Raw genomic sequence first — 17,959 nt, forward strand, 5'->3', positions numbered from 1 at the left:
GCGAGGATGATTTATAAAAACTCAACTCAACACAAATATCAGGAGAAATAGAAGATTTTCCACACAAACTAACCCGACACGCTGGTGTGTGTTTTGGCTCCACCAAGCTCCTCTTGAGTCACGTCTTCATTGGTGACAGACTTCACAACATCGGGTCCTGTGATGAACAGGTATGATGTGTCCTATACTCACGCAAACAAACAAACACATATACACACACACATCAGAAAGTGGCATTTTGGAAATACTGAAACATTTTGGTTATCTCTGTTTGTTAAAATAAAATGAAATATTTCTTATTATATTAAGAAATAAGCAGAACAGTTCTGGCTCAGTTTGTCAGCTGGAATGGTGTGGGTCTTTTATACCTTCACCATGAAGGTGAAATCTGTCAGCGCAGGGGAGTAGACGGCCCCTCCTGCACAGGGGCCCATGATGAGGGAGATCTGAGGGACCACTCCTGAAGCCATCACATTCCTCTGGAAAAGGAAAATGTTTTTACTTTTTCCATTGATAGTGCCAAGAAAAAAAAAAAAAGAAAAAAAAACCCTAAACCATCCATTTGCATTTCAGAATGTTAATACTGGGAGTGCGTTAACCCCACAAATATGTTAAGTGCCTACAGTCACTGAGTAACGACTCTTGAGGTCTGATAGGTGTGAATTTGATATTAAGATTTCAGTCAAGGAGCAGCGATGTGCAGAGACTCCACAAAATGACCACACCAGGAAAATATCTGCATATCCAGCCAGAGACTCCACTCCCTCCTGGATCCGAGCTCCTCCGGAGTCGTTCAGCCCGATGACCGGGGCGCCAACTGTCATGGCCTGATCCATGATCTGAGCACAGAACATTTGAGAAGTTTTAGATCCAACATGAAGAACCGCTGACAAAATAACAAGACATCATATGCTCAGAGTGCACAAGGCAGGCTGAATGCCACGATTTCAGCATTTTACCATTTTGTCCAAACAACCTGCATAGTTCATACACACACACACACACACACACACACACACACACACACACACACACACACACACACACAGGCACAGAAATATGCACACACACTTCGGTATCTGAGTTATGTTTTAAAATAGGAAATAGTGATAAGGTTCCTGGAGGTTTCACTAACCTACCTTACAGATCTTCTGTGCGTGAGCTCCAGACAGACTGCCGCCAAACACTGTGAAGTCCTGAGAGAAACAGAAGAGAACAAGAATATTATACAAGTGAACCAGGGCTGCTCCGCATTTCAAAAATGTGGGATTTCCTTTATGTGTTCTACCTGACTGAATACGTAGACCAGTCGGCCATTGATCCTGCCTCGGCCTGTCACGACGCTGTCACCCGGGAACTAAGACACAGAGAGAAAAAAAAGATATGCTGACTATAATTATATAATATAATAATATTCAAACCCGCGAGGAAGGCACTACTACAAACTGTAATTGAACAAAACACGATTAGTGCCGTTACCTTGTTTCTGTCCTGCTCCATGCTGAAGTCGGAGCAGCGATGCTCCACAAACATGTCTGTCTCCACAAAGGACTCGGGGTCCAGCAGCAGCTCCACTCGCTCCCTGGCTGTCAGCTTACCCTGCAACACATACACCCTGTTACTGCAGATGTTCCTGAAAGAACACTACACTGTGGTGGTGCAGTAGGACAATATATACTGTGACACAATTTTAATTTGTCTGTGCACTGTGGTCAGCACTGCGAATCATTCAGTAGGGCTGCTTTATAGCAATATTTCGGGGTGCACTGATCCAACAGCTTCTCTCCTGATACAGATATAAGTATCCCAATCCAGAGTATCTGCAGATACTGGATACTGGTCCGATACCAGTGCTACCATAAGACCAAGGAAAAATTTTACTGGAAGCTGGTGATGACTAATAACTGATTTCAGAGTAACAGAGTAACATCTGATCATCCCCATAACTATTACACTAACTTTTGAGAACACTAACTTTTGACATTTACATGTCACCTTGTCTGTGCTGTAACACTGGACACTAAAACTGTCATTTTCAATTACCAGTTTTATATATATATATATATATTTTTTTTTATGTGTTTTGCGATTTGTTATTTGAGCTTTAGCTTCTATCTGAAGCTGGCAGAGGATTAGTACCTAGCTCAAGGGCACTGGGAGGTGGATGTTGTTGAAAGTGTCACTGAGTAACACCTTACCCATGCAGAGCTAGAGAGTTAGCTCGTAAAGATCACTTAAATGCGTATAAAGGTAAAAAAAAAAAAAAAAAACAGCAAACACTCCGGCAGTGACCATTGACTTTGAACCTTTGAGCCAGGCAATTTCCCTATCAAACCCTCCAGCTGCTAATGTAATGCAAACAAGTCAGACTGAAAACCCCGCACACATGCTCCAGTAAATGCATGTTAGCATAAAACAGACATAAAGTAAAATGTTAGCTAACTTTACCCTTTTGTGCTGTGCATCTATTCTCTTCTGACCTCCCCCGACTAGCGCCGCCTTCCGTTTCTTGTCGATCCTCTCCTTCACGGACAGGTGGCCGACCGAGTACCAGCGGCTGTCCCGTCGCAGGCTCGTCTGCGGCACCGAAGCAGCGACTGCGCCATGTTTCACTTGCGCCAGACTCCTGAGAGACGTCCTCAACCCGTGTATCAGCCCACAGCTGCTTCGAGCCACACCGAAGGCCGCCATCATGGCCGAGCGTGTTATCGGATGACAGCGGCCGGGAAATGAAAGGCAGAGATTTGAGCCAATAGTAAAAAGGGGGCGAGCTCTCACAGCCAATCAGAAGGAAGGAAGTTGTAGCTGTGGCTGGTGGGCGGGACCAGGAAGGGTCAGGTTTTTTTTTTTTTCCTGCAGTTTATAGGTGCCGTAATTTGAAAGTCACGGTTTTGGGACATTTTCTGACCTGAAATGATTTTGTCAGGTAAACTTTCCTCTCAGCTTGGGATCACTTTCACTGCTTGGAAGCTCTCGCCTTCAAACATTGCTCAAACTGCACATGTTGTTCAAGGAAAAGTGAGCATAATAATAATAATTGTTACGACCCTGGGGGGTAAGCACTGCCTGAAAAGGTCCAACACAGGGTAAAAATGCCCCCTTGCCCTAAAAAAAATCCCAAATATTACATTTTCATGTCAACCATTAGTCAGGCAACAGATGAAACGTATGAAACAAAATAAATAAGACGACATATGACAAAAGTTATGTCTGTTTAAAAACAGACATAGGTCTACTTGTATATAAGTGACCAGCAGGATACAAATAACCAATGTGAGTGAAATAATGTATCAATACTACAACTTCACAATGTTTATTGTCTAGATATAATATAACATTCTCAGCTGTGCCTGAATTCATTTTGCACTGAAAAACAAAGTGTGTTGTTTTTACAGGTCACAAAGTCTTCGAGTCATTTTAGTTGTAAGTTCACTCTGGAAAAATATGCTTCACTACATGTAAACAGAAACAGTTTGGCTAGAAGTCTGTATTAAGTTATCCTGAAATGTGACAGTCTTTGTGTGTATTATTATTTGTGCTCTTCCAAACCTAATCTATGGCAATAACTGGATAGCACTGTCAGAGACAATTCAGTGAACAAAAGGGAACAAACAGGTGGTGCAAACACATTAAACTAGTTAGCTGTTTTCAAATTATACAAAGCAACTTTAATTAAATGTAATAATAAAAAATAAAAAATAAATAAAAAACTTAAGACCCTGCCTTAAGAGCATGCTACAATTACTCAGAGCCCAAAGTGACATCCTCGCAACGTTTGTTTTGTCCAGCCAGTGGTCTAAATCTTAACTTGATCAAAAATGCATTAAAATGAGAACATCTAAAGGGAAACGCAGGAAATCTTCATATTTAAGAAGTTGGGACCATAAAATATTTGGCATTTTTGAATGAAAAAATTACTAAAAACAATTACCATAATAGTTATCAATTATTTCCAGTCAATCGACTTATCATTTCAACTCTACTCTAATAATCCAATTTATGTTCTTCATAGTTTTTGTATGCAAAAATCTGCATTGAAGTAACTAGTAACTACAACTGTAAAATAATTGTGGTGGAGCCAAAAGTACAACATTTCCCTCTGAGATGTTTGCAAGTTTTCTGCAGTGTGTGATTCATAGATTATGAAACATTTAGTTAATTAAAACGGGAACTGGTAAAAGCAGATCTTTGTTCTTTTAATCAAGCATTCCTCGTTGACGAAATAAATTAATTGCTACGTTTAATTCGTAACTTGTTTATGTCAGTAAGTACAGAGTGCGAACAGCGGCGCAAGCAGACGCCGTGAAGCCAACGTAAACTACGGTAACCAGGGTAACTAGAGGAAGTCTCGCGTGATTATCGTGCCTGTCGAGAGGGGTTGATGCGAGGAAAAGTGGAAAATCGAATGCTTGATGCATTTGTAAAACGGCTAGTTAGCTATGTTTCGGTCAGCACTCGCCAAGTATTATAGTAAAACGTATCAAAATCGAAGGATTTCAATTTACAGCTTTTATTTCCCTCCTGTGCTTGAGGTTTAAGGCGGCCCTAGGGGGGGGGGTTAGTGATACGGTTGATTTTTCGCTAGCTAATTTGGCTAGCCATGCTAACGCTAGCTGGTTAGCTTTGTTTACATCAAGTGCGCGCCTGCGTTCTGTTAGCTAATTGCTAACCAAACAAACTTGCGATCTTAGCAGCGGCTTATCGTTCAGTTAGACATCGACGAGGAGACAGTGTTGGATAGTAAACTGGCTCTATGGCTAACATCGACCATCTCTCTTGTAAAACCTTTGGCTGATGTCGTAAGCTAACGCTAGCCACATAATGCTATCCTTTTGATCATGGATCGTTTGATCATTTGGTTATTCGTAATCTGTTAAGCAACGTTAGGGATGATGTGAGTAATTGTAACATAGGATCGAATTGGTCCAAATTAATAGAAACTTTAATTGTGATCTGACAGATCTCGATGGTGAACAGTAACGACTACGAACCGGTGATGCTAACTTTAGCTAGCCACCTGCCAAGCTAACGTTGTGCGCGTTTATTGATAACCGCTTCACCATGTTCGTTGTCTATTATTGTGTCTAATATTAATTCATATGTCTGCATTGACACACTGGAGTGACTGACTGTTGCACCGCCAGGCCAGTTTATATTCCCTCAGTCCACCCTGAGACTATCTTTAACTCCGTCGTAACGAGTGGCTGGATTTTTTTTTTTTCTGGGCCGTATTTCCCTGAGGCTGAGGAGTATATCGCTATGAACCCAGTCAGTGCAACCGCTCTGTACGTGTCTGCCAGCCGGGCCGTGCTGCAGTGTGACCCGCGGCAGCCGCACACCTTCGCAGAGATGTACAAGCTGCTGCCCTTCTTCCGACAGTCCCTCGCATGCCTCGTCTGTGGTAAGCATCCTGAAGATATGAGTGCACCACTGCATGCTCATCTTCTGTTCCCTACCGCGAAATTAGTTTTACTGTCCTACTCTGGATGAGTGTTTCATAATCTTACTATCCATATTGATTAAAGTGTCCGTGGGCGTGCGGTGCGCCTCGCAGCAGTTGACACGATTTGTCGTGCTCACCACCGTGGTCTCCTTAGCAACCGAGGCTGAGCCCCAGTCATCTGTTCTCTTGTCAAGACAGATGACTCCTCTGCTGTCGTGCCTGCTGCAGAGCCATGTGTTTCCTATTCATGCTTTATTTACTCACCCCGCTTAGCTAGTGGAATATCAATACTGGCCCAGCTTGTATTTATAGATGGGCAATATTTGCGAAGTGATATATGATCATTATTTATGACCTTTGTTGAATGTGTAAGATTTGTTGGCATGATTGTTTGTGCTTTCGAGCATGATTTGGCCAAACTACAGGTTGATGTAAGCAGTAAAAATCAGTAATGGTGACATAACGATCAAGCAGGTTGGAGCCGTCTTTGTTAATTTCAATAAACTCAGACAGAAAAGTTACCAAAAAAAGTCCAAACACACCAAGATATAAGGTATAGTAACAATTAAAATCCCAGATGAGTCACAGATCATTAAATTGGTATTGAATTTATTGATTGCTGCTTTGTTTAAAATTCATGGGTTGGTACATAGAGCTGAAACAACTGGTTCAGAAATTGGAGTTAGCTGGCATCTGTTTTGAAAATCTATTAGTTATTGAGGTAATTTTTCTGGTAAAAACTCCCACCATCCTCTGATTCTGGTTCTCATTCTTGGGCATTTGCTCACCCTCTCCATTTTCTTTCACTGTAAACCTGATGTCTTTGGATTTTAGACTTTTGTTAAGAGAAAATAGGATATCTTAAGAAATCACCATAAGTTCTGGAAAATGACAGACAGACATACCAATGGTTAATCGAGAAAATAAGCGGCAGTTTTATTGATTCTTATGGTAATTATTATGGTTTCTGTATAGGCATGACGGTGACTGGAAATGGCTTTAAATGACTCTGGTGCAGCTAGTTGATTGTGCCATATTTGCTGTGAATAAGCACAGCAAAGTGCATAAACAAGTGGATTAATATCTCCTTCTTGTTTTTGTCTCAGGTAAACTGCTCCAGGATCCCATTTCGCCAACACATCCAGAGTGTCAGCATTATGTCTGCTTGGGCTGTAAAGGCCAGAAGATGCAGATCAGGTTGACGTGTAGTCGCTGTAAGGATTATTCTTGCTTCCAGGAGAACAAACAGCTCTCCCTGCTGGTTCAGTGCTACAGGAAGCTCTGCCTCTATGTAACTCATTCACCGTTGCTGCAGTTGGTCAGCAGTCATGTGGGAGGATCTCCAGAGGTTATGGCCTTGCTAGAGGAGGTGCTAATGTCACATGAAGAGGACATAGAGACAGAGGACCCAAGCTTAGCACAGGAAGATGTGAATCCTTCTGCCCCTGAGTCACTTACCCCCACAGAGGCACCACCTGTTCCTGCAGAGCTCTCAGCTGTACCCCAGAGCTCCTCCTCTGACCCTCCCTGTTCCAATGGACCGCAGGAATGCAATGGAGAAGTGCTGGAGGACCTGGACCCCTCTTCTCCTGAGCTGGAAGTATGTGAGCTGGTAGAAGAACAGCCACAGACAGGCCTGTCTGTTTCCAATACTGGTTGTAGTGGTTTGGAACTGAGTCTGACCACTGGTCCTCTAGCCCCAACTCCAGGCACTGTGTGCTCACTCAGGGATGGGGAATCTAGCAGCAGGGAGCTGGAGGAAGGGGAGGTGTTGCTCCTCAGTGTGGAGGAGGTGTTACAGACTTTGGATCCCCTTCAGCCCAGTCGAGATTCTCCTCACACACAGCCAGACAGGACGCACACTCACACACACATAGCCACAGACAGAACACATGCTCAAATGTACATACAGCTGGATGCAGCTCATAACTACACACAGATTCAAACGGACAGGACTAACACAGTGGCAAGCCATGGTGCTCATATACACACATCCTCCTTTGATCCACCGCCAACCTCCAAGCCCCCACCAGTCCGCCTTAACCGTAAACGGTCTCGTTCAGAGAGTGACAGGGAAAAGGTAAAACCCCTCCCCATCACCTCCATCCTACAGGGCTCATCCTCACATGTACACACTCCAAAGCCCTCTCATACACTGCACACACAACCACCCACACCTTCCTTAACTGTACCAGCACACACATACTCATCCCTTCCCAATGGGGTGCCTCCCAAGCCCAGCCGCCCTGCACCCAACCACAGTAAAGCAGCCAGGAAGCACGTCGATCCGGGCCCAAAGAAGCCGCATGCAAAGGCCCGGAGTAGTGGAGGCTCCAAGACCAAGGACCGAAGCAAAGACCAGCGGTTGATGTCAGGCTGCCCGGTGCCCCCAGCACCTGTCAGGCCTCCGTATAAGAAGCCAGTGGAGAAGAAGGGCTGTAAGTGTGGCAGGGCCACCCAGAATCCTTCTGTGCTGACCTGCAGGGGGCAACGCTGTCCCTGTTACTCTAACCGCAAGGTGAGACCGGAAGCGTGTGTGTCAAATGTTTTAATTTGTTATGCTGTCATTATGTGATTGGGTGTGGGTTATTGTTGCGACTATTTTATGTAGTCTAAATATAAACATTTATGAACAATAATATTATACTATTTTTTAATATGGACCACTGAAGGAGTATGTGTTGCCAGGAAAACAAATAATGGAAATTCCAATAAACAAACTATAAATTGTAAGACCAGTGGATAGTCTTAAAGCTCTCATCTTAGGTTTTTAAGATGACTTGAGGTTTACGTGTTTTGATTTGTGCACCGCCATGATTGTTAATCCAGAAAACCGAGCTTAATAATATACAATCCTGACTTACATTCTTTACCTTACTTGTGGTGAGATCAGAAACCGTTTTGCAGCTTTTATGTGACATTGGTGGGCTGCAAATCGATAAATCTCCTTATCCCGTTTCTGTCATCTCTCTCAGGCGTGCTTGGATTGTATCTGTCGAGGTTGCCAGAACTCCTACATGGCCAACGGTGAGAAGAAGCTCGAGGCCTTCGCCGTGCCAGAGAAAGCCTTGGAACAGACACGGCTCACGCTCGGCATCAATCTCACCAGCATCACGGCGGCCGCGGCGCTCCGCAACCCGGCAACCACCAGCATCCGTGCAAACACCCTCCTCAATGTCGCCACAGCAACAGGAACCCCCGTAACCACAGCCTACCTGTCCCCCAGCCCCCCGCAAGAGTCCAACTATGAGGACAGCCTGGAGCTGCTGATTGGATGAGAGGCTGGGACTCCAAAAAAAACAGACAGCTCGGTGCCGATTGAATGTGACGGCTGATCATTGTGTCTGTCAGACAACCTGTACCTTCCCCCCTCCACAGGGGAGGCAATCTAAGGCAGCTATGGGTCTGTCCTGTCCTGTAACCTGCTCTTCTTGTTTATTGGAAAATGCTGAGTAGTAAGACTAGCATGGGTGTGCCAAAGCCTCCTGTATTGTGCCTGTGTGCCGGTGTGTATTGTTGCCTGTCTGTAGTTAAACACTTATACTTGGTTCCACGGCTGTTCTGTACTTCAGAGGTGCTTTTTGTTCATAGACCACAGACATACTGTAAGAGGCAATAGGAACCCATACCAGGTTTTGTGTTCTGTTAGTGTGTGCGCACAATTATCAATCCAAGTGTGTGTGTGTATGCGTGAATTTTTGTTTTTTTGGTGCATAATGACAAAAAAAAACTGCATCATTGCATCTCAGTTACTTGTCACAGCATTTTCCATGATTAAGTATTGCTCCATGTGTGTTGAAGAAATGCATAATAGGTGTCAGGACAGCCCTTACTAATCCTTAACCGTGTATGTGTTCACACCTTAATTGTGAATGACTTTTGTGACTAATCTATGGAGAACTTCTCACACAAGACTGTATGCCTTTTCTATCTCATTAACTCACTCAATCCAAGTACTGTTGGCTGTTAATGAATTTGTCTTAATGAACTTGACTGATGCAGGCATTGTACGGGCAGCGAGATAATGTCAAAGCACTTGGCTGGCTCCACGGTTTCCCTGTTTGTGTGTGTGCGCACGTTTGTGTGTGTGTGTGTGTGTGTGTGTGTATGTGCCTGCTGAGATTTACTGTAGTGTCAGTGGGGAGGCGGATGTTGGGTTGTAAGCACTTAAGTCTGATTGATTGGCCAAATTACAACAACAACCATTCTTGGTTACAATAGCAATAGGAGCACCAACAAGGAGCCTCTCTACAGCTCTCGTGTACACACGCAGTTGTTTACAGTGTTGCCATTTGTAAACTATAACTGTCTTCTAAAATAATACACCATCATGTTTTGATTATGGGATTGTACATGACTGTGTGTGTGTGTGTGTGTGTGTGTAGATAAACTGAAGCCATAGGTTGTCATTAACAAGACAAAATACCCTCTGTGTGTCCATTTTTTCCCCACAATTATAGTGTCCTGACTGATTAGAGACCAACTCAGAGACTATTTTTGATATCAAGTGTTTGAGATTTGGTACCACTGTCTTTGTCTGTGTGTGTGAGCGTGTGTGTGTGTGTGTTTTGGTTAAAGCACCTTGAAGCCCTTCATATAACCCAAGAGGCTGTGTATTGTCTGTGTTTGTGTTTACTGTCTCAGCTGTAACTACAACATGTTTTTCAGTCCAGTCACGGTGACCAAAAAGAGACTGAAGGAGGAGAGAGAGAGAGAGAGTGAGTGAGGACTCAGACTGACCAAACAAACACTTTGGTTCTCCACTCATAGACCAGGAAGTAGCAGGTCGATTACAGTATGATCAGCAAATATGATCTATCTTCCTGCGTGTGTGTGTGTATGTTTCAAAATGTATTTCTTTTGGGCATTACTTGAACCCTGATTAGTTTTTGGTATTGTTTTTTTTTTATGTAAAAACTCTTGTTTGAGGAGTGACTCTTATTATTGCTGAAACATTCACTGCCATAATATGGAAACATGTAATACAACATGAATTAAATGATAGTTTTTTACTTTTTCAGTTTTGTATCGTTTTTGTGTAGAGGTGGCATCTGACCTAAAGCAAACTTGAGTGTGGCTCAACACCATGTCTTGTTAAACTATAACTCTGAACACAGGAGTGGATGGAGGTTTGTGGTGGAGGTTTGTAGTGAAGGCTAATAGGCTTTTTGGAAGCTTTTTTCTCAGAGGATACCCTTATAAGTTGGACAGTCTTTGTGCTGTAAACCACTCTCATTTTCCATTCAAGAATATTAAGAGACAGAGAAAAGTCTGGATAGTCAATGGATATTGGCCATTTGGCCTCAACTCCATCCATAAAATCTTGATATTAGTGTGAAATATTAGAAAACTAGGAAAAGTAAAGTAGGAATTTCATAAAATTTATTCTCTATAGGAGGCTTGAATAAAACAAGAACTGAATAGAAATGCCATTAAATTTTGTAGGTGTTTGGTCATAAGCCACAGTATGACATAAATGTCAAGTTAATAGTGGCTCATCAGAGTTATTAGGATTCATTATCTAGAAACTGAAAGGCTCTACAAGTTTTCATGCCAGTTTATCCAGTAGTTAAGTTGTTGACTAATAAGTTACTGAATATGTGGGGTGGTTTATTCTGTTGCCTTATTATCACTGACCTCGGAAAAGCAAGGTTTTTATTTATATTCAATTAGCATAGCAACCATTTGCAAATGATTTTATACAGCACCAAAGAAAATACAGATGTGTATCCATTGGATATAGAACTGTAAATGTATCAAAACAGTTTTAACACTCAAATCAATTCTTAGTAAATCATAGCTTATCTTCATTGTCTCACTGCACTGCATTTGTTCATGACATTGCACAAAGTCCATAAGTACAGTAAACAAAGAAAACACCTCATTCATCACATTGAAAATCTAAAATCTCATCTTGTGCAATTTATTTTTTGATACGTATTTTTTAATAAAAGATCAGTTTTGTGTCATGTATCCAACACTGCTGTTGTTTTCCTGGTGTTGACAACTCAGCTCTTGACTGTTTGACCTGCAGGCAAAACATCTCACTGTGCTCTGAATAGAAGGCATTCACACATGAGAGCACAACATTTTATCTGCAACTATTGTACTGCTCCAAATGCCTTGTGCTCTGAATGCACCATATAATCTGTTCTCCGTCAAGCAGTGCATTCTGTTTGCCAGTCTTAAAAACAGAAATAACATCCTGTGTGAGGTTTAACAGTTGGTCAATGCTGGAGTAAATGGACACCTTCATCCTTGTCATATTGGGCCCCTGAGAGTCTGCCACCGCAGCTCCGTTAGATCATATTGGCATATGATTGCACTCCTAGCAGTCCATCCTTCTCCAATCCTGTATCCCCAGACAGCTGCTCATATTATCAAGCAAACCCCTGACATTTGGGTTAACTTCTGTTGACGTCTAAATCATGTCATCCCAGTCCTGGACACATCTATCCCCGCTTTTGTTTCTTTAGCCCACCAGGAAGGCCCCAAAGTAGCTTGCCCTCCCGTCCATCTCCATGGCGCTTGCATTGCTAACTGTGATGAAGAGGCGGTCAGCAGGCTGTAAAAAGGCTGTACCGGCCTGATGCAGAGAGAAGAGGCCAGGCTCCTGACCCCGAGGCCAGCAGGCACTCCTGGACGATTTCATCAGTAGGATGGGCACCGTGTAGGAACTCATCTGTTGGCCACACCACAAGAACAGTGGAATCAAGTCATTATATTATACATTACATTAGCATATAGCATTAATTTATTAGAACTATAGCCTGCCCTTCTGATACTATCTAAAATGAATAGCTTTTCATTTCTTGCTCTTGGTGCATTCAAGGACACTCAAGGACAACTGAGGTTTGAGAGTTGGCCTCTGTTCACAAGCTGTGTGTTATTAGAAAATCATTACCCACAGTAAAGTGGCTAAATTTAATTCACTTTGTCCAGCCTGTTCATTTGAGCTTATTTCTGTTTGGGAGGGATATCAGTAGCGAGTGACATGTATTCCCCCTGTGGTAGGGAACACCGGGAAACACTTCCCCCTCTTGAACGTAGCTAATGCCGGTCGACTGCTATGAATGAGGGCCGGGGGTGATTAAGACACCTGTTGGCTTTTGCCATGACTGCAGGTCCGCTCAGTTTTACTACAGAGGTGTGTTGCCGGACACTTTGTTTGCCTTTGGAAGAAGCTTCGTTTTAAAGGAACTGCTGCTTTAGTTTGTGTGCCGGGGCATTGCAGTGAGGCTCTCTGGTTGTTTTCACACCACCTGGGTAAGCAGCGCCTGCACAACTGTTGCATTATTGAGGACACATGTAATTACATTGTTTCACTTTTGTTTTATGCGCCTGCCTTGCTCTTTTATTGTTTACACACTGCTTCTCTGCACTATTTTAAAACACTTTATGGCATTTTATTCAGGTGCTGCCTTTAGGTCGGTCTGTTAACTTTGTAGTTCCTCCTTCCTTTTCCTTAAAGCTGCTTCGTCTCACTTCCTCGGCCACAGCTAATGTCATTTTCTACACAGACGCTGCTTTAACAGTTGCTCATCAATTAAACATCAATTAAATTTAAGAGCTATTATTTCTGCAAGTGGACTTACAACAACCTGTGCAACTTATATAGTTGTCAACAACTTGTAGCATTTGTTTGTCTTGGATGTAGCTGGGTAGATGGCTAGTTCTGTGGTATGAAGACTCAGGTGTACAAGGCTCTGATTGGTCAGTTGCTTGTTAAGCTTTTGGAAATAGAAGTCACAGGATGAGACACCAGACATATTTGAATCACTCATCAAATCAAAGCACTAGGAAAAGATTAAAAAGATTGCACCCTAGGCTAACGCCAAACAGCCATGTGTGTTTACACTGAAACGCTTTAAATTAGTCACACTCCAAGATGACTGTACGCATGCTAAACCTGCTTGACTGATTTTTGAGTGCGGTGTTGAACAGTATCAGGTTACTACTATCGCCTCACAGCAAGAAGGTTCTGGGTTCCAAACCTGCTGTCTGGCTGCGGCCTTTCTGTGGGGAGTTTGCGTGTTATGTCATTGTTTCAGCCCTGAGACAGTCTGACCTAATGTCAGCCTGGACAGACAGTTGGTGTACTCCTGCTCCATCGCCCTCTAAAAGATAAGCAACCAAATGATGACTATCTTCCAATTCTTTTTATTGTCCAAGGGTGGGCAAAGCCTAACCTTCTTGTAGATATACTGGACGAGCTGTGCTCCTTCTTCCTCCCTTGTTTCCCCTGTCTCCCCGTCTGTCTCCCCAGAGGAGGGAAGTCTGAAGTAGGTTTGTGCATATATGTAATAGAGACCCGCTCTGGGCACCAGCAGCTCTCCACCTCTCAGCTCCATGTTCTGCAGGAAGGACAGACCTCTCTGGCCCTCCCATGCTCTGATGCACTCTCCCAGGTACCCCCTGCTGCTCCGCGAGCCTGCGGCAGCACATAAATGCACAACACATAAAACAGGAAGAAATGCACACATGTACAAGGGTTAAAGCAGTTCACTATGATGCAAGATCATTTGAGATTGCAGGGTGGAGTGTTACTGAGTTTAAACAGCCACTGCTATTCAAATTAGAAACAAATGTTAAAGAACCTCTGTTTGCAAATAACGCTTACAGATGTGCCCGCAGACCGACAGCTGCCCAGCAACTTCTCTAATGGATTAAAACAAACTCAGCTATGTGTGAAGAAATGTTGTGTAATTTCATTGACAACAGCAATATGAAGTGACAGTGTGATGACAGGCCTTTTATTATGATATACTTCAGTTGTCTAATTTGAACAACTTTCTTCAGTGATTTAGGGGCGTACTCCAGTGTCGGTCAGTAGTCTGACATCACTGTTGATTACAGCTGGAACAGAGAGGGCCAAGAAAGACTGCTTTTTCACCTAGAGTGAAGTTATTCTTTAATGACTTAAGCAACATTTCCCGCCCTTGTTTTTCTTTCATGTTAATTTGCAGAACAAAGAGTGACAAAGGCACTGACGTGTCCAAAAGAAAACTACACCATGCTCTAGGTTATGCAAAAGCAGCTGCACATCTGCAGGTCCTGACAGACATGTAGGTAGGAAGATGATGCAGAATCTGTAAGTACCCTGAGATGCCTTGAAGCACATTCCTCACCTCTTGCACTGGAAAGGTGTGGGCTCAGTGCATCTAGTCTATACACAGCACCCCTATTGCTTCAACACCCACAACACTTGATACTTGGCATCATGGGTCTCACCAACGTCACTCATATGCTTCCCAGGACCACCTTACCTTATAGAAAATAAATGATTGTAGATGCATCACAGACCACAATGATAATTATACTCACCCTCTGCTGTTGGAGACTCTGTGGAGGAGCCGACACCCGTCACATGAGCTGCAACTTTAGGAAGAGGGACCCCAGGGGTCAGGATAGGAAGCACTCCGGTCAGCTTATCTGTGAAAATGCAAGCAGATCAGACACACACACACACTGGATATTTCTATTGGAAAAGGTTTTACTTAAGCCCATTAGCAGTAATTGACAGTCAATGGAGACATTGTTCTTACCCCTCATAGCAGAGGATATCTCTTTCTGGAATCTGTCAGCCATCGTCTGAAAGAAAAACACCCAGAGAAACAGAAAGAAAAAGAGAGTGAATGGGCCGGCAAGTTAATGTATCATGTTTTCTATTATTTTGACTTTTAGGTATCTTTCAATCTAAATGACAGCATTCAGTAATCTACCAGAGACCTTGTTACCCCATGAATCATCCAGTTCTCACTCTGGGTCAACAATCATGTCATCTGTTGACCTGTAATAGCAGCATTCCCCTGTAGCTCAGTCAGAGTTACTTAGAAGAGATGTGGAGTTGTGTAATTGTCCTGCTTTCTGTCAGTCTGAATAACTGAATGTAATGTTCAAACAAATAGAAGTCTAATTTCTCAATGTGCTGCAACATTGTGAAGAGAGCATCCCTGAGTATTATTTTTAAAAATGGCCACTGGTTTATTAAAAAAAAGATTAAAAATGAACAGATGAACCTGGCACCCAGTCTTGGTTGCGAGAATTGCGTAATAAGGAAACTTGAAGTTAGATGAAACAAAAATGAATCAAAACCTTCTCTATGTGGTAGTGGAGCTGTTGCGTGACTTGCCAGCAGGGGTCGCTCTTCTTGTCCTCAGCTGCCAAATCCTCAAACTGCGAGCGCAGATCTGCATTTATCAGACAGGACACACTGCTCCTGGAGAAACTTTCCTGCATCTGTCCAGAAGAAAAGATGCGAAACAAACAAACTAGCAATTAGGTTGATCTGCCAATTATTTTCTCGATTACATTTTTTTTTTTTTTGTCATAAAATGTCAGACAAAAAATGAAAATTGTCCATTACTTCACAGAGCTGATGCTAAGTCTTAATTTGTCCACTAGTCCAACATCCTTAGATTTCCAGTTTGTGAAAATCATGTATATAATCTTATATGACAAAATAAAAGCAGAAAAACCTCACATTTGAGACGCATATTTGCTTCTTGAAGAAGGACTTATACAATTAATTGATTGATCATCAATCAATTGTGGAAAGCAAAATTCTCATTTTCACAAAATATTCTTCCTCAAAATAATATACTCCCTCTTGTAATTTGGACAATAAAGGCTAGTAGAGGTGGATATCAATAGATGTGTTAATATATAACTAACTTTGAAGAGGTCACATGTGTGGATGAGGAGAGGTGTGTGTGTTTTACTGTGATCCTCAGCCAATCGGAGCTCAGGACCTGATCTATGAGCTTTATAAAGGGGTTTTAACAGCTTGTACTGCTTTTCATAATGTCTGCTCAGATCTGAAATATGTTGCTTTAGGGTGTCACAACCCCTCTGGCCCAACTAGTCTCATTTCCTCCCATTGTTTTCTCTTATCTGCTCACCCAACTTTCTCCTCTCTCATTGTCCAGCGTTAGAAGCACAAATTCCTGCATGAGTCATGTAGAATATTTACACCTTAAATAACTAAATACAGTCATCTAGACTATTATTACTGCACAGTGATGGAAAGTTGCTAAGTATATTTACTCACTACTGAAATAAGTAATATATGTAATTGTGAATGTGGCATTTTGCGCAATGAGGACTTTTATTTTTGGTAGCAAATTCTTTCTACACTGTGGTTTTGCTACTTTTACTGATGTAAAAGATCAGAGCATTTCTTCCATCACTCTTCTCAGTTGTCATCTCTGTAGGAACAGAAAGGTCTGTAACTACTCAAGGGATGTGATAACGCAATTTCAAGGCATATTGATCTGATATTATGTTACAAACCCTAGATAAACTCTTAAACTCACCACCACATGTTTCTCATATATAGTATTTTGGTATTTACATGATAGTGTCATGGGTAGTTGAAAGCCATGAAACATTATTCAACCCCTTCAGTCATTCTGACACTTCTACTTTAAGGACCATGGAAATTTCTTTATATTTTGTTTCATCGTTCTTGGCTTCAGGCAAACTAAGGAGGACCCCCAAAGAAAATCTTGCTTAGGCCCCCCTGTTGTCTAGCGCCGGCCCTGGTTGCAATAGCTACACGGTGTCTGTGGTACCAGTTCAGGACGTTATTATAAAGGTCCTATTTCTATATTCTTTTGGAGCCTATTGTGTCCCTGGTATTGTGTCCCTCTTAATGGTGGATCACTATGAATATGTTATAAGTAGAGCTAGTTTGTTATGGTTATAACTCCCCTTTCCCCAGTGAGATGCACTCACTATCTGTCAGATTGAGGGCAAGACAAACGCATAACTTACCGTGTTCAGGACTTTGTTGAAGTACATAAAACTGACAGCAACAGCGATGGTCTGGAGGAGGATTGCTGCGAGCATGATGAGGCCCAGACACTGGAGAGAGACAGAAATGGCCATATCACAGCGTGAGAAAAGCACCCAAATAAGTCCCGAAGAGCAAGAGAATACTTCCAGCAGGCAGGACAAGTCAGATCAAGCTCTGCTGCATTTCTGCTCTGGAGGGAGAGAGAGAGGAAAACAGAGCAGCAGTTTGTAGGTGGAGCAGAGAGGAGGTATGGAGAATTACAACAGCCTCAAGATGTCACTGTTATTATCCAGAAATGAGCAGGGAGTTTTAAATAATGCAAATGCAACTTCAAGTGCTGTAGGAAATATGGAAACTTTGAGGTGACCTGCTGATTTACCACTGGTGTATGGCCTAATATATAATATTTACTTTGCATTTCTAATACTTACTGTACACCACAGAAAAGATGGTGCAGAATTAAACTGAACTCTATCACAGATTATTTTCTTGACAAAACAATCTCAAATCAGGATCCATTTATTGGCTGTTCTGGAACTTTTGGTTATCTTACCTGATCTTCATCTGCAGGTGGAGTTTGCGTGGATGTAGATGTTCAAATTTCAGGACTTCTCATCCGTATTGGCTCAAAAGTTGGAGCTCGAAATTTATTCTGCTATTCGATAACATGTGCATGATGATGTACGTATAATAATGTAATGTATATATAATGTTGGAAT

General features: G+C 42.4%; 3 protein-coding genes across 3 annotated transcripts in view; 1 reads left to right on the forward strand and 2 right to left on the reverse strand.

Annotated features, from left to right (window-relative positions):
- The window catches only part of pccb (propionyl-CoA carboxylase subunit beta), a 7,990-nt gene extending 5,255 nt beyond the window's left edge, over positions 1 to 2,735 (reverse strand). The window contains exons 1-7 of the mRNA XM_071499143.1: positions 2,449 to 2,735; positions 1,480 to 1,599; positions 1,289 to 1,357; positions 1,140 to 1,196; positions 726 to 839; positions 369 to 479; positions 74 to 182 (exon numbers count right to left, since the gene is read on the reverse strand). Of these exons, the coding sequence (XP_071355244.1) occupies positions 74 to 182; positions 369 to 479; positions 726 to 839; positions 1,140 to 1,196; positions 1,289 to 1,357; positions 1,480 to 1,599; positions 2,449 to 2,694 (826 nt within the window). The 5' untranslated portion in view covers positions 2,695 to 2,735. The remainder of the gene's footprint in view (positions 1 to 73; positions 183 to 368; positions 480 to 725; positions 840 to 1,139; positions 1,197 to 1,288; positions 1,358 to 1,479; positions 1,600 to 2,448) is intronic.
- Positions 2,736 to 4,375: 1,640 nt separating this feature from the next.
- On the forward strand, positions 4,376 to 10,463 carry msl2a (MSL complex subunit 2a). The gene is made up of 3 exons (XM_071499142.1): positions 4,376 to 5,401; positions 6,550 to 7,961; positions 8,419 to 10,463. The coding sequence occupies exons 1-3, from the start codon at positions 5,260 to 5,262 to the stop codon at positions 8,719 to 8,721; spliced, it is 1,857 nt and encodes a 618-aa protein (XP_071355243.1). The 5' UTR covers positions 4,376 to 5,259; the 3' UTR covers positions 8,722 to 10,463.
- Positions 10,464 to 11,081: 618 nt separating this feature from the next.
- LOC139633440 (tumor necrosis factor ligand superfamily member 10-like) lies at positions 11,082 to 17,481 on the reverse strand. The gene is made up of 6 exons (XM_071499145.1): positions 17,219 to 17,481; positions 15,539 to 15,682; positions 14,989 to 15,034; positions 14,768 to 14,875; positions 13,633 to 13,874; positions 11,082 to 12,125 (listed from the first exon to the last, which is right to left on the reverse strand). The coding sequence occupies exons 1-6, from the start codon at positions 17,330 to 17,332 to the stop codon at positions 11,916 to 11,918; spliced, it is 864 nt and encodes a 287-aa protein (XP_071355246.1). The 5' UTR covers positions 17,333 to 17,481; the 3' UTR covers positions 11,082 to 11,915.
- Between the last annotated feature and the right edge of the window lie 478 nt (positions 17,482 to 17,959).

The sequence above is a fragment of the Trachinotus anak genome, unplaced genomic scaffold (assembly GCF_046630095.1).
Source record: "Trachinotus anak isolate AG129_WGS33_773 ecotype Australia unplaced genomic scaffold, CSIRO_AGI_Tana_v1 ptg000015l, whole genome shotgun sequence".
NCBI lineage: Eukaryota > Metazoa > Chordata > Actinopteri > Carangiformes > Carangidae > Trachinotus > Trachinotus anak.

Excerpts from the sequence above, each read along its gene's own strand:
- msl2a (XM_071499142.1), top strand. The coding sequence starts at position 5,260 with ATGAACCCAGTCAGTGCAACCGCTCTGTACGTGTCTGCCAGCCGGGCC. Across the intron at positions 5,402-6,549 it reads CCTCGCATGCCTCGTCTGTG|GTAAACTGCTCCAGGATCCC; the intron begins GTAAGCATCCTG and ends TTTTTGTCTCAG. Across the intron at positions 7,962-8,418 it reads CCTGTTACTCTAACCGCAAG|GCGTGCTTGGATTGTATCTG; the intron begins GTGAGACCGGAA and ends CATCTCTCTCAG.
- LOC139633440 (XM_071499145.1), bottom strand. The coding sequence starts at position 17,332 with ATGGCCATTTCTGTCTCTCTCCAGTGTCTGGGCCTCATCATGCTCGCA. Across the intron at positions 15,035-15,538 it reads TCCACTACCACATAGAGAAG|ACGATGGCTGACAGATTCCA; the intron begins GTTTTGATTCAT and ends TTTTTCTTTCAG. Across the intron at positions 13,875-14,767 it reads AGAGTCTCCAACAGCAGAGG|GCTCGCGGAGCAGCAGGGGG; the intron begins GTGAGTATAATT and ends GTGCTGCCGCAG.